At 42.5% G+C, this 15,907-nt stretch overlaps 1 protein-coding gene across 6 annotated transcripts in view; it reads right to left on the bottom strand.

Moving 5' to 3' along the window:
• Positions 1–15,374, bottom strand: part of MTFR1L (mitochondrial fission regulator 1 like) — a 30,201-nt gene extending 14,827 nt beyond the window's left edge. Inside the window, exons 1-7 of one of the 6 annotated variants that reach the window (XM_063140357.1) lie at positions 15,219–15,374; positions 13,849–13,920; positions 9,413–9,553; positions 7,989–8,087; positions 6,162–6,266; positions 3,726–3,835; positions 2,672–2,883 (exon numbers count right to left, since the gene is read on the bottom strand). In XM_063140357.1, coding sequence (XP_062996427.1) covers positions 2,672–2,883; positions 3,726–3,835; positions 6,162–6,266; positions 7,989–8,003 — 442 coding nt within the window. In that variant the 5' untranslated portion in view covers positions 8,004–8,087; positions 9,413–9,553; positions 13,849–13,920; positions 15,219–15,374. The remainder of the gene's footprint in view (positions 1–2,671; positions 2,884–3,725; positions 3,836–6,161; positions 6,267–7,988; positions 8,088–9,412; positions 9,554–13,848; positions 13,921–15,218) is intronic. The other 5 variants (XM_063140358.1, XM_063140355.1, XM_063140359.1 and 2 more) reach the window with 5 other exon arrangements.
• Between the last annotated feature and the right edge of the window lie 533 nt (positions 15,375–15,907).

The raw sequence follows: 15,907 nt of genomic DNA, 5'->3' as shown, positions 1-15,907 counted from the left end.
ACGAGGCTCACCATGGTTCAAGCATATTATTCTGAATTATAGTTTAGCATTGTTTCCAAACGGGTCCTAACTAGAGTCACCCCTGCTTATCTTAATGAACATGATGGCTCATATGTGGGTCACTACTGTACAAGGGTACAGAATGTATGTCTCACACAATTATAATCAGTGTTAATGAAATAGTAATTGTTGCTTTAATCTGCAATAACTTAATATTTTGAATGGATATGTCAATTTTACCTCTTTATACAAACAATGATTTTATAAAATTTCACTATTATTTAAAAGCCACTTCCTTTGATCAGATATATTAATCAGGTTTATTTATATTAATTGGTGAAGACCAATAAAAGCTGCCCCATATTCCACAATGTCCTGCTTTAAGGGAAAATTCAATTGTAGAAGTGAACTAGCTATTTTGGAATATATTAAATTAAATTAGCGTATGACTTGGGCACATTTTTCTGCTATGGATAAATTCCAGAGTTATGTCACGTAGAAAAACATGCTCCTTCTAGTATCAGCAACCACCTTTTAAGCTATACTAAGTTATTAGAGCCCTTTCAAAAGTCATCTGCTAAATTATGATCCACTGGCACATTAACAATTCTAGGCACAGGGGTGCTTACACTTGTGGTTTTACGCTTGGACTAGCAAACACACAAGCCCTATTCAGTTCCTGACTGTGGGTCAGGAAAACCAAACATTATTAAGGGTCATGTCTGAATACCAAACATATGGTTAAGGATTGACCACAAAACCAAAATGTGAGACTGTGAAATTGGTTTGCATTAACCATGGTTAACTGTTTAATGTGATTTGCTCAGTGCAGATGTAAGAATTTCCCAATTTCTCTGTTGGAAGGGGACAAGCAGGATTTATTTATTTATTTATTGCATTTTTATACCGCCCAATAGCCGAAGCTCTCTGGGCAGTTTACAAAAATTAAAACTACAACAATATTTAACAATATACTAATCAACAATATCACAGTAATATTCAAAAATATACTAAATACAAGTTTACAGCAAAACAGAGCAGATAAGAAAGAAAAAAACCTTGGTTGGAACAGCATTTCTCCCCCTGAAGTAGCACCTCCCAAACTTCAGCTCCAGCTTTGCTTTTAAAGTCTCCAGGTGTGGAGAGGGAGGGAAGCAGGTGGAATAGCTCACCCTTGATGGAACAGCGCCTCTCCCCCTGAAGCAGCGTTGTGCATGCCTTGTGGGCAAGTCTTCATTTGATAAGCTAAATCATGGTTTTACTGTACGTTTGGGATCTTAATAGGGCAACAGAGCATGGCTAATGCTAGCATCACGATACTGTAGCTCGTGTTCCCAGGCTGACTACAGAGGAGGGAAAAACATTTCTGTGGCCAGCGTGGGTTGGTGGAAGAGAGAGAGAGAGAGCAATCTGTCCCTCCTCTGCCCTGTATTTGCTTGCATAAAGTTCCTTGTAGCCTATGGCAACCAATGCCAATCAGCACTGCAGGTGTGAGGTCCTAAAGCAGTGATGCCAGCCAGGGTCACTGGATGAGGTGGCTAAAGCCTCCTGGTGCCTTGGCAGCAGCTGCTACTACTGTTTCCACACCTCTAGCAGCACAAAAGCAGCTTGATCCCAAATACTCAAGCCAGACTCAAAAGTCCAATGAGTATGGAATTAGGGGCCTTGCTAGACCTGCCGGGATAAGCCAGCAGGGAGACGATGCGATGGCGCGCTGACGTTAGCGTGCGCCGCCCGGGCTTCCAGACGCGGGACGCGCAGGGACATTGGGATCCCTGCAGCGTCGGCCATTTTTTTTTTAAGTTTAAAGGGGCCACGTGCGGCCCGAAGACTGCGGAGAAGGTAAGGGGTTTTTTTTAGTTAACCCCGCCCCCATCCGCTCCTGATCTCTTCCTGATCTTTCTCTCCTTCCATGTCCCGTGTGTCGTCTCTCCTCCTTCTCCCTCCATGTGTGTGTGTGTCCTGTGTCGTCTCTCCTCCTCCTCCCTCCGTGTGTGTGTCCTGTGTCGTCTCTCCTCCTTCTCCCTCCATGTGTGTGTGTGTCCTGTGTCGTCTCTCCTCCTCCTCCCTCCGTGTGTGTGTCCTGTGTCGTCTCTCCTCCTTCTCCCTCCATGTGTGTGTGTGTCCTGTGTCGTCTCTCCTCCTCCTCCCTCCGTGTGTGTGTGTGTGTGTGTGTGTGTGTGTGTCCTGTGTCGTCTCTCCTCCTTCTCCCTCCCGGGATCTCCCCCGGCCGATGGGCACAGCGCTCAGCGCTGTGGCCAGTCCGGGGCTTTTTGCGGCTACTCGCGAGTAAGCGAGTAGCCGCAAAAAGTCACGGAAGTAGCTAGACGTTCCCCAGCGACATAAGCGACTTCGCTTATGGCGCGTTAGAGGAGGCTTCAGTGCGGCCTGGGGCCGGATTCCCCTGTGCGTCATGTGGAAGCACAGCAGGGAAACGGGCTCTCAAGGCGCGCTAAGGCCTCGTCTAGCAACGCCCTAGGACAGAATGGGCACACTAGACTTCCTCCACAAAGTGAAATTAAATCTCTCCCAACCTCTGCTCCACCACTGCTGCTTGTGAAAGTAGACATATAATTTTTGAGTTATTTGTTTGTCTGCTATACCTACGCCTGCAGGTATTAATATATATTTTAGGATGTTGCTTCACAATATTTGGACATTGGATTCTTACCTGGATCTGCAGCTACAATCTTCGCAATCTGACTCCGCAGGTGACTCAACTCTTCCTGAAGTTCTGTAGTTCGGCTCAGAGCAGGTAAACCGGGTTTCTTCAAAGCCAACAACTTTTCTTCTTGTTTTCTCAAATTTGGGACAGAGGCATTCCGTTGAATAACAAACAGTGGGGTAGGTTTCCACTTGTGCTTTAGTGGACGAGCGTCTGTTCTAGAAGTTGAGAACCCAGAAATTCCAGTTAATGACCTTCATTGTACCAAACCATGCTTGCTAGCTGTCATTACCACTTCTCTCATTGCTACAGGGTCCCATTTTTGGCTGCCCATTAATGTCTTCTCTCCATTTCTGCAACTCAAAAGTCCATCATTTCACGCCCAGCTGAATTCATAAGCAAGCATTCTTTAACACAGTGGTTCCCAATTGGTGGTCCGTGGACCCCAGGGGGTCTGCATAACCCACCCAGGAGTCCGTGGAATTCTATTTCAGTGGAGACAGTTCATAGCTGAGTCATCATGTATTAGTGAATTAGCCCTTATCCCCCTCTCTCCTTGCTTGCTGCATTCTTACCCATACACCTACATTGCCATGTCCTGTGAATGCCATAAAGTAGCTCCTTTAACTGAGATTCTCACTCCTACAGCTCCCTCTAGCGTCTTGTGTAAAAGTCAGTCTCTGTTCATTTTCATTGTGCTGTCACTTGAGCACTACTCAATGTTTCTTATCTATACATGATTATTCCTTAAGACAGAGCACCTACTAACTAGCGACTATGATATATTAAAAATAATTGCTCTTAATACCCCCTTTTTTTTACAATTTAATCTTAAATATTTCCAGAATAGGCTTTTGAGCCTTGATGTGAATCATCTCCGCCCCAGACAAAGAACCTGAAATTCCTCACTTAAGAAAGACCTACTATTAAAAAATAAAGAAAGGAAGATAGGAAGCCAACTCAAGATTGTCTCAGCTTTAGCAAGTGCCCAATTGCTGTTACTGGGCCTTACAAAGAACAGAAGTCAATCGGAATGAGAGGAAAAGGAGAAAAGAAGTACCTGACTCTAGCGTATGTTTCTTCATCATCTGAAGCTATCCATGCAACATCTGCCAGAGTGGGGACAGGGGGTGTGTCATTTAAGTAGAGATCTGAAACATTTGGTAGTGCCTGGAGACAGAAAGTGAACAAAATTAGCAAAATTATGTAGCTGAATTAAAAATTCAGCACCAGATCTGTGGTTGACCTTTGCCTTATTAACTAACTCCCTGTGAATGTAGGAGGCAAGTAGAACCAGCAACAAAACGCTGCAAAACTCCTAACAGGCATGTTTCTGTTTAGGGTTCCAGCCAGCCATGCCTTTCTCCAGGATACTATAAGCTGTTAGGGGCTTGAACAACCTAATTTACTCTGCCCCCTCTGTTTTAATTTTTCTTTTCCAACGACAGTCAATGTCCCCTGACTCCTCATGACTACTGAGTATGCTCAGTCCTCATTGGCCTGTTTTTTTGGGGGGGGGGGGCGGGGGCGGGGGGAAGAGAGGTTGCTCCCTTTTGGTGGTAGTTTTTTTTAATTTTTTTTCTATAATGGGCATTCCCTGAGCATGCTGATACTACCCTCTAGTTTCTCAGTGACCCTGTTTTGACTCCAATTTTGTCGGCATGATGGTACCGATTTTGCTTTTGGAGGGAGTCACATGCGGGCGAATGGTTTAACATTGGCAGTCATGCAGAAGATCATCGAGAGCAGCCTTTCCCAATCTGTACCTTCTAGATGTGTGAGACAACAACTCCCAGCATCCCTCCCAGACACTACAGCTCATTTGGATAAACATGCTGGATAGGACTTGCACTCCGTTCTCCTGAGGTGCTACATGGGAGTATTAGGAGCAGGGGTGGGAAACTTTTGGCCTTCCAGATGTTGCTAACCTCTAATTTTCATAAGCCACAGCCGTGGTCAGGAATATTGGAAGTGGTGCTCCAACAACATCTGGAGGGCCACAGGTTGAACTAGACAAACTTCAGCCAAATGCAAATAGCAACATATGCTAGATGTTGAGCAATGAAGTGGCAACATACACTAGAAGTTGAGCAATGAAGATTTTTACATCTTTTAGGTTCAACCCTCTCAGCATCTGTGTGTTGCACAAGAATCAGAAAGAGACTGCACTGTAAACTATGACCATGGAAGTTGCCTATCATAGAGCAAATGGTGAAAGCAAGACAAAGCGATTATTTTCTACAACGTGGAACAATCCTCTGCCTTTCTACAAACTTCTCAGCAGCTGGAGAAATTAGCACAGTGGGGGGTCCTTTTCCAAACCCAGTGTTAAGCAAGGACTGCGCAAATAGGAGAATCCTGGAGCCATAGATGCACTAAAACACGGTACAAGTTCTATTTTCCTTCAGATCAGGATGTCACTATTAGGGATAAAATTTGGTTAGCAGTACAGATTAGTATCATCTCTGGCTGAGGTTCAGCAGCCTCATGCATCAACAGAGAATAGTGTATTGACTTTGAAAGGAGGGGTCCCAGATTGAGCTCTGTGACTTGTCTGCAGGAAAGGCATATTCTAGACCCTACCCCCCAATTCTGAGAAGGCTAGACCACTGAGAGCAGATAATATATGGAGTGACTAACAAGTTCCAGTATAGCTAAACTCCACATGACCAAAAGTTACAAACTAAAAATCTTATTAGCGCTTTTCAAAATAATCAGAATGTTGGAGGTTACCATCTGGATTTACACTACCACCAATATTAGGTGATACATTTTGGTATTTTATGTTTATTGTGAGCCAATTTGGGCACAGGGGCTGCAATAGAAAATTGGCATGTAAATAAACTAAAACTAAACCACCAATATTAGAACATGAGTATTGTCTTGCTTTCAGGCCAAGGACCTCCTAGTCCAGCATTTCAACTACAGCAGTGTCCAGGGAATGCACATATTTTTCTCTGCAATTTTCTAAGATTAGAAGATTTAAAGTTAATGGTGGGGCTGCTGGGCTTTAAAAATTGTCTTTGGAAATGCACCTGGTTTTCTAAGAAACCCTTTCCAGGGAGTAGGTTCCATTGCACTCAATGAGATTTATTTCTGAGGAAACACGCATAGAACTGGGTTGCATGTTTTACAGTTACGCAGCACTTTACATCAAGTAACAAGAAATAGCATAATCTAAATGGCAGTAAGGAGACCTTCCTTGTATTTAGCATGTTTGCTGCGCTTCCTACCTAGCTAGTTCTGAAATTAATGAAATAAACATATTTTGCTACAAAAGCAAGCCTTCAGAAAAGAGAGATTGAAAGTGGCAATTTTTTTTAAACTACTGTAGGATAACAAGTGGTACCTTTCTACACAGATTGCCAACATACTGGGCTGTTTATAAATAAAAAGCAATTTGTATTAACCAAAAAGCAAGGCTGAACAGCAGTAGTCCCCATTTAAAGCTGTATTTTCCACAGGTGTACAGAGCGTCTGAAATACAGTCTTTTACCTGAAAGCATGTTCTAGCACATGGTTTTAAAGGAAGATTTGTCCCAATTCTTCTCACAAAGCTGCGTGATGAACCACAAGGTTTGTTCTGCCAAATTGGGATAGTCTGAGGGTCAACAGAATATTTAATGAAATTGTTTATCTAAGCAGTAGTTCAGTTTTAAACACTTCCTCCCCAATTTCATGCATGAAATACTGAATGTTCCAGTGCAGAGAACAGTAAGCACAGAAGAGTGCTGTGTGCTCACTGCTGAGGTTTACTGTTGTCAGAGTGATGGAAGACAGAGCAGAGGTCTTGTACAAACCCCATCAGCAATCCAGTGAAATGAAACCAGGGGAATCCCTTGAATTGTGTCAATGTACCTCCCTATTCCTAACAGTTGATTGAAGCCTTTCACAGTGGCAGTATATTATCACAGAAGGGCACCAAGACTGTGCAAGTGAACAGGCAGTTTGCTGCAATTATTCCTGCCCTTACCCCACCACATATTTCTGTATGCAGATCACAGTAGGTCAATGTTAAGCATTTTTGCTGTAGAATACAAGGCACGCTATTAAAGATGATAGAACATTTAAAGATGTCAGCCTTGACACACTTCAAAAAGGGTCCTGAATTCTCATTATTAAACAACACCATAGTTTTATCCAACATTTAAAGTTTTCCTTGCTGGATTTGCGAAGGTCACTTTTTAAAGCAAAAAGAATGTCTGTTTTAATCCATTAAGAAATTTGTAAACAGCTGGTACGATAAATATAACCCACCATACCCTGGGGCCTCAACTACCTGTCAGTTTGTCTCTTACAATTTTAAAATGTTTATTTGCATGCAGTTTACTGATGCCCAAAGGCTGCAAAACATGCTGTCTTGTATTATAACATTTAGTGAAAATTCAATATGCTGTTTGAAGTTTTGTATTTGTGCATGTTGACTTCAAATGCATGAAATCCAAACCTGAATAAAGACAAGTCAGTATTTGAAGAACTACACCCCACTTCTCCAGGGTTCTCAGCTGCTCTTTAATTTTAAACAGAACAATTGATACTTTACTTTACAAATGTTTTGCTAGAATATGAATTGCCCAAGATTTGACCAGCCTACAGGACGACTAACCTTCTTGCCAACACAAAGGACTGCTTGTGGTGACCAGACCCTCAGATTAATCAAGAAGAGAACTCTCACTCCATCCTATGAAGATCAGCAATTCCTGTGTCTGCATATCTACTAGAGAGTCCAGTTACACTGTATCCGAAACCTCCCCACAGCTACTCTACCTGCCTGCCTGCTCCCCACACCCCGAACATCTCATAATTTTAGCAGGCCTCTGAATTGAGGGGAAAGGGGGGGGGCATGCATCCAACCAGGCTAACCCACCCTGTTTTGTCATACTGTGCTAAGACAATTAAAGACGCCCAGCATGAAAAAAGCAGGGAATCAGCCCACTTGTCCTGGCAATGGGGATACATTCTTTCCTCAGCCCACCTGACAACTATTCATGCTGAGGGCCTATTCTCTTTCACCACTTTTCCCCCTGTCTGTGGGTAGGACTGTGCCTGCAGGCGGCAACTTCCTCCAGTTTGATCATACACTGAACATAAGAACAAGGTTTTATGCAAGTTCAGTTTTCACACTATTTCAGCAATTTAGGGGATAAAATGCCACCAATTCTTAGTTGCATTTAAGGAATTTTTCACATTTCTTGAAACATCGGTTCCAAAAGAACAATCTAATCCACAAGAGAATTATTCTTCAACTGAACAGCAGGTTTTGGGAAACACATTTTACAGAAAGTATTACAGAAACATTATAATTAAATAGCTCTGCACTTACCAAATCTTCCTCCATCTCAGACCAAATGGGAAGTACAAATAAATCAAAGGCCAAAACCGTTGCTCCACGAACTATACATTAGCTTCATAATATTTCACCCTTAAAGAAAATTAATTGCTCATTATGAATGCAGATGAGGGCATGTTCTATGTTCTATATATTAAACTGTATAAGCCAGTTTTCCCCAACCTAGTGTCCTCCAGCTGTGTTGGACTACAACTCCAAGCAACCGCTAGCAGCCATAGGAGTTGTCGTCCAACACAGCTGGAAGACATCAGTTTGGGGAAGGCTGGTATAAGCAGTGATAAAAGAATCTCGATTACATCTTAAGCAGTTACATAATAATGTTCCACAATAAAGTTAGACTTCAGAACCAGAAGAAATTAATTATGTAGTCCAACACAGAAAGGACAGCACAATGAACCCTATTCCTGGCAGCACTTATAAAGCCTTCCTTAAAGTCTAATGCAACTGATTTCACAAATTCCCCTGGTAGTTTGCTTCACTGCCCAGCTCTTGCTATGGTTGTGATAATATTCAAACAGTAGGGTAAGTGCTTTGAATTATGGCAACTATGCCATTCTTTTGCTCTCAACAAATGTCCAAGTGCCCTTATAATAGTGTATCAGATTAAGTGGGATCCACATTCACCTTCCACAAAAATGCAACTTAATTATATCTGTTAAGACACAAGGTAAATGTAGGGCTCATCTACACCAAGCAGGATATTCCGGTATGAAAGTGGTATATAAAAGGCAGGAGCCACACTACTGCATTATAGTGGTATTGAAGTGCACTGTAGGATTTACACTACTGCTTTATAGTGGTACTGAAGTGCATTGACAACTGTTGGGGTGCATGATGCATTTACACTAAGCAGGATATAGCACTATGAAAGTGGTATGAAAGCAGTATATGGTATGTCATGGGCCCCAACAGTTGTCAGTGCACTTAAATACTGCTATAAAGCAGTAGTGTGGCTCCTGCCTTTTATATACCACTTTCATAGTGGAATATCCTGCTTGGTGTAGATGAGCCCGTACTTAGCAGCTCAGGAACCAGAAGAGGAACTTGGATTCTAAACTACAAGCACACAGATTTCTGAAGATTCCCTTTTACCCTCCCAGATTCTCTTATAGTTTCTTCCTTTTGTAAGTAGCCTGCCAAGCATACAATGCAACGAAAGCATTAATAACTTGTCAAAAAAGGAGCAATATGGCAAAACTGTTTCATCTTTATTGTCTAATGGATTTGGATGCTGACAGTTCATTTCTTTAAAATAGAGGGAAGGATGAAGGAAAGCAAAACTCTTTTTTCCAGTTAGTCAGCTTTTGCCCAGTTAAAATGAAAGGTAAGGACCACAGACCTCATAGAAGACATTGAGTTCCACTGCGGAAAACCCTCCTCCTCTCACATTCTCTCACCTAAACATAGGATTCACAGGACAACCAGAAGGTACTCAGCTATTCCTCATCATTAAGGAGCTGTTGGCCAATGTCACATTCAACATAGGACAGATCAGCAATCCAAACTGTTGCAGTTATTTCAGCCTTGATCTGATTTCTCTGTAGAATGAAAACAACAACAACAACATTTACTTACAAGATCAGAAAAAATTGAAAGATAAAACCATGGGAAATAAAGTGCTTTAAAAGCATCTTTCCAGCTCTGTGAAATAGACTATATTTCACAGCTTCCTCTTTTTCAGCTGCTTGTTTTAATGATATCCAATATCAATTATCCAGTTTCTATAATCAATCAGAAGAGCAAGGTAAAATACTGACATCAAGTGTCACTGGATAATGGATGCCTACCATTTTTTCCTTTGAAAATGTAACCCATCCTCTTAAGCTAATATCTTCTCCCTGTCCATCAGGACAAGATTTATTTATTATTTATTATACCATTTTTAACCCTCCCTTTAGTCAAAATGGCTCCCAAGGCAGCTTACAAAGATATTTCTTAAGACACTCTCTGTCCACAGGCTTACAATCTGAAAAACACGACACAAAAGGAAAGGGGATTGGGAGAAAGAAGGGGGAAAAGAAGAAGCAAATTTTGCCACTAGATTCTTAGTCACAAAACTAAGTAGGACAAAACTTTTATACCATACTTTCAACACTTGCTGTGAGAAATGAAGCAAAAAGTAAAAGTAGCCATGTCGGCCATAATAAAAAACACCAAAATCCGTATTAGGGCAATATGTTTACTAGGCCAATTTGAAGATTACAAAATAGTGTGCAAGCTTTCAAGTTCTTCAGAATTCTTCTTCAGGCTAGATGGTAAATAAAGCCAGGGGTGGGGGTGGTGAACTGGATGCTGTTGAAGCAAAAAATGAGGAGGGAAAAAAGCGGCTGATGTTGAACTCATGGAATCTACATTAAGTCACATTCTTAAAATGGATTGTGCATGGAGATTGCAGAAATTCAAACTAGACTCTAGTACAGGGGTGTTGAATCTCGTGTAGCCCAAGGGCCAGGCATTCCATTTTGGAGATGCTCTCAGGGATTGCATTCCAGGGGGGAAAAGGAACGGGAACAGAAATACCAAATGCACCAACATATTTTAACTTAAACATTATTACTGGCAGTAACTAAGCCTTAGGAGAGGCACTTCAACCTTTTAGAAGGGGCGGTGTGCACACAAAAGCTGAGAAACTACCAAATGACTCATGGTCAGGGGAAAGCATGATGTGCCCATCTGAGGAACCCCAGAGAGCTGGACTGGGAACCTCAGAGGGCTGAATTTAGCCCCCAGGCCGGATGCTCTGCATCCCTGTTCTAGTAGGTGCTGTGATTGTTTCTAGTTGCACCTAGGACAGTTGGGATAGAGAAACCAACAGTACATACTACTACATAAATAAGAAATAGAGTTGAGACATACAGATGACATAACAGCCTTCAGCCCTTACGGTAGTTATCTGTCACACGTGATTATATTGGAAGTGATTGCAAAATGGTGCAGATTTTACATCGCTTCCCGCATTTGAGCGAAGAGGCACTGTGATGCAACTGGCCACTGGGTTCAAATCCCAGGGCAGCCAGCAAATCACTCAGTAGCTCTCAACCTCAGCCTGCCCATGTTTAAGAGGGGGGAAACCACCACCTACCCCAAAGATATGAAACACAAGGATTACAAAGCATTTTGCACAAGTGCTATAGAATGCAATATTACAATTATTATGCATAAAGTTATTTTAGTAAGTAATCTTATGCCTAACATTGCAAAGTGCTGTACAAAAATTAAAAATAACATAGGGCCTGACCAAAGGTATACAATCTTAAGGGGGGAAAGGGACAAAAGAAAAAAGAAAGAAAGAAGTCACCTTCAGGGAAGGCCGGAGTGAAGAGATGAGATGTTTAAGGAGAAATGTAAAATACAAAGGAAGAGGGTCAGGTGGAAGGGAATTGAAGTGATACAGGGCTGCAAGGTGAAAAAACAAGCAAGGAAAAGGGAGTGCAATCTTAGGTTGAACCAGAATATTAGTATCCGAGATAGCTGGATAAGTTCCAATAAGATCTCCAAGTATGTTAACCAATGACCAGATATTGCTCTGTTACATTTGTTACAACCTTTAGAAGAAAGAGGCTATCACAAAGTTACTTGCTCAGCAGCAACAAGTCTGATAAAAAGTCTTAGAGGGCTGGCTCTCCAGTAGCTTCCCCTACACTAAGCCAAGGTCAATAGACTGACACATGCTGTTAATGGTATCAGCACTCATCCAACCAAGGATAACTATGCATGACAGTGAGGGATTCTTTGACAAGTCAGCCAGAGGCGTAAGTGGAGCTGGTGCTTATCTATCCCCAGCTCACGTGCTGTTTATTTTGAGTGTAGGCACTGGTCTGTGCAGAAGCCTGCAGCTTAACCAAGGCAAGCCAAAGAGAGATTTAACAAGGTCAGCAGCAGGGACGCAGATCAGAGATTAAAATCTATTGCTCAGGACAACTCAGCTGTTTTCTCAGCTGAAAAGAAATCATAAGGCACTTAGTTTTTCTCAGCTTACATGGATGAACACAGAATAAGTGTGTGTTCTGGTGTATGTATGAAATTTTCACCGTCCAACCTTTCTGTTTATTGAAGTAGGAATGGGCCCAACAGTCTAGTGTTTAGTCTTCCACGAGAAATAAGTTTTTTTCAAGAATCCCATACGCAAGAAATTTATGACACCCAATACAAACAGAAAAGCTCCTAGCCTAGCTTAGTCTGGGGCAGGAGAGATAACCGATAAATTCTATTTAAGGATGCAAAACACCATCAATTGAGCAAACTGTATTAATAGCAAACATGTAACTAAGAAAATTCATGAATGAATGGAATTATATGCTCAAAACTCATTTTAGTGGTTATTCCCAATGTACTGTTCATTCTAACTCCACAGTGCTATCTGAATGGTCTGCCTCCTATATAAATCTGCCCCACATCTTGGCTCTTAGCACGTGGCTCTGCTCTGTGACTGACCCACCATATGAGGGTGGTTCATGGACACGAGAGACAGAGTATTCTTAGTGGTGGGACTGAAGTTACAAAACTCCATACCATGCAAAGTCTGGCTAGCCACACCCCTCTATGCCTTTAGGCTGCTTTTAAAAAAGTTTGTTTTGTTTAAATGTGCTTTTTAATAGTACACTCTGAATGTAATAACATCTGTTTTATTGTTGCTGTTCAATACTTTTTGGGAGTTATTATTATTGTTCAACTAATTATTGGTTTAGGAAAATTATGAACTGCCTTGAGCATTCTATTTCAGAACAGAAAGGTGAGATACACATATTTTAAAAATAAATACTAGAAAATGGGAAATTATGTACTGGTTCAACTAAACAGGTAGCATCTGCCTATGAGTAAAGGCAGTACTGGGCAATCTGGTGCCCTCCAAGCCATCTGGATGGCACAAGGGTGCCTACCCAGGGCTTAAGGTGTCCAGATTTCTCATCTGAGGTGTCTCATCTGAGTCCAGATTTCTCTTGGGCTGCATTTCCTGCTTGGGGTTGGTGAAGTTGAGCATCCATCAGTTAAAGGAGAGAAGAACTGAGGCACCAGCTCTGATTTAGGCAGTGGCAGCCAAATACCAAGAAAATGGATTGTGTGTGTGTGTGTGTGTGTGTGTAGAGAGAGATTGAGATTGCAACTTTTCTACTCCTTGCATGAGGAACAAGATGTACCAACATTCAATTTTATGTTATAATTACATTTTTATCATTGTATTTAATGCTACCTACCCATAGAATCCCTTTCTGGAGAAAGATGGATGAATCAGATAAACTAGTGAAGATATGAGACTTGTCCACCTCTGCATACTAGTCCAGGAATTCCCAAACTAAGCCATGAGAGGGGCTGAAGTGCCTTGAAAAATAAAGCCATCATATTGGATGAATCTATTACTCTGCATCACAGAGGTGGGAGATTCCGTGCAGCATTGACTCCCCTCCTTTGGCGAAAATATATACAGTGACATTATCTTGAAGGAGGGAATAAGGATACACCAGAATTCCCTGATGCAGCTTGTAGTACAGCAGCCAAGCGGGGGGAATCCCAGAAGCATCATCATGACACAGTCACCTTTTTGAGCCCCTGGATGAATGGGCAAAAGACAGGATAAGGAGGCAGTATTACCTCGGCTATCCTGTAGCTACAAGGAAGATATCTGCCTATTGTTCTGTGGAGAAAATATATCTTTGAGTGCACTTCTAATTTCAGCCCATAAACTACCCCCTCCCCACCAACAACTGTGCTCCAAGTATAATGAGGTTGAAAAACACTGCCCTAATCACTACTACAACAGTGAAGTCACTACTTGTTGGGATTTCCAGTCAGGGAAAGAGGAAGGAGTTGCCACTGTAATTCTCTGCACACTTACTTGGAAGTAAAACCTATTCTATGGGACATCTTCCAAGTAAACATGCACAGAGGATCAAGAAGCATCAACAGCCTAAAAAGAAAAAGAAAAAAAGTGTTCAACAATCTGAGAAGAATGTTCCCCTAAAAAAATCATACTGATGACTTACTGCTATCAATGCCCCCATCTACTAGAGGCACAGCTTAACATATACACTAACCCCACTTTGAAAGCCCCCGATCCATTCCTATCCCCATTCCCTTTGCAAGAATCCCCTTCTTCTCTCATATAAAAGTTTCTTGCACAGAAAAACAAAAAAACTGAATGCCTGGTGGCACCTTAAAAACAAACACATTTATTATTATGGCATTAATGCCGGCAATCCTAAACGCGTTTTCTAAGGAGTAATTTCCACTAAACACACTGAGGCCTTTCTGTAGTGGACAACTGTAGGACTTTCTTCTGTCTAACCACGCATAGGATTGCACCCTAAGGCTGCAAGCCTGTACACACTTACCTGGGAGGATGTTCTATTAAAGTCAGTGGGATTTACTTCTAAGTAGACATACATACAAAGGAATGCACTATCAGGCACCGATACTGATACTGACTACATACCGCTCAGGGCAGCTTACAACAGTTTTAAAAGAAGCTATTTCTTTCAAAGGCACAGAAATAGCAATACAAAACGGTTCTACTAAATGCTTACTGTTCTGGGATTAGCTAGGGTGAAATTATGCTAGGTCTCAAGCCTCTGATCCAGAAGCCTTTCCACACAGTCCCTGGTTTTGTGGTTGGCATTTTGCCGGGAACCGTGGGGCGGGGTGGGGGAGTAAACAACAAACTCTCTCTAAGGCAAACAATAGAGAACCTTGGGTCAATCTTGAAAAGAAAGACATTTACTATAGCAGCATAAGCTTCCGTGGAGTAGTCTCCACTTCATCAGATGGATCCATGATGAATCCCACCAGACGCCTTTATGGTTTTTACTGCAACGGACTGCACACGCCTACCCCTATGGAAACCCTAGTCATTTATTTGATTTGTACCCCGCCTTAGTAGAAAAACGGCACTCCGGGCAGCTTACAATCACACAGCGAAGGGAAAAGCACTCTGCACCTGCTCAGGGGGAGGGAGGGGGCATTGTCACCCATTCCGACTCCACACACCTCCAAGAGTCAGGCCTTGTGGACGTAAGAGAGAAAAAGGATGCGAAATGACGCCCAGAGCTCCTCCCCACCCGCACGACACAAATTAAAGCCCTGCCCGCAAATATGTCATCCCCGCCCCCATTCACACGTTCTCCTGACACGCCTTTTTGTCTCTCCTGTGACAAGCGACTCCATCTCTCCCCCGCCTCCCCCCCACCCCCGCCTTCCCTGTTCGGCGACCTGGAGACGGTTTCTCGTCGACCCCACCGGAGCTCACCGCGTCGCCTCAGGCGGAGTGGAGCGACGACCCGGACGCGGAAAGCGAAGCCCGAGGAAAGCCCGTGGAGCGAAGCTGCCACTTCCCAGAAACCCCGCGTCGTCCTTCCGCTCGGAAACAGCTGCAGCTCCTGCAGCCCCCAGCAGTGGCCCCCTTTCGCGCATGCGTGCTGCGCGGCGGAGACAACCTCCCCCCTGTTCTCGGCTGAGGCCCAAGAAAGGGCGGGAAAACATGTCAGCTCCCCTCAGGCAGAAGCGCGCGAAGAGGCTGACAGGACAGGAGTATCCTTTATTTATTGTTATTATTATTGTGGGACCTCGATTGCGTCTCCTCCTGAAGACCTTTTTATTCTCCCAGCATTTTAACAGTCTATAAATAAATTTTAACCTGGTGTTTTAAATTCGTAATTTTGCATTGCTGCTGTTTTTATCTGGTTGAGCTTTTATATTGTATTTTATATTATGGTTTTATACTGTTGTTTTATACTTTGAATGGTTTTAATTTTTGTGAACTGCCCAGAGAGCTTTTGGGCAGTATAGAAATGTAATGAATAAATAAATAAATACTGTGTGATAGCCACAGAGAGGAAGAAAGGAAGGATGGTTGCTGCGTTAATAGAGATAATATAATAGGCAGTATAGAAATGAATGTT

This window comes from Elgaria multicarinata, chromosome 13, assembly GCF_023053635.1.
Source record: "Elgaria multicarinata webbii isolate HBS135686 ecotype San Diego chromosome 13, rElgMul1.1.pri, whole genome shotgun sequence".
In the NCBI taxonomy this organism is placed as follows: Eukaryota; Metazoa; Chordata; class Lepidosauria; order Squamata; family Anguidae; genus Elgaria; species Elgaria multicarinata.
Note: the sequence above shows the minus strand (reverse complement) of the source record. Positions and strands in the feature narration are given on the sequence as shown.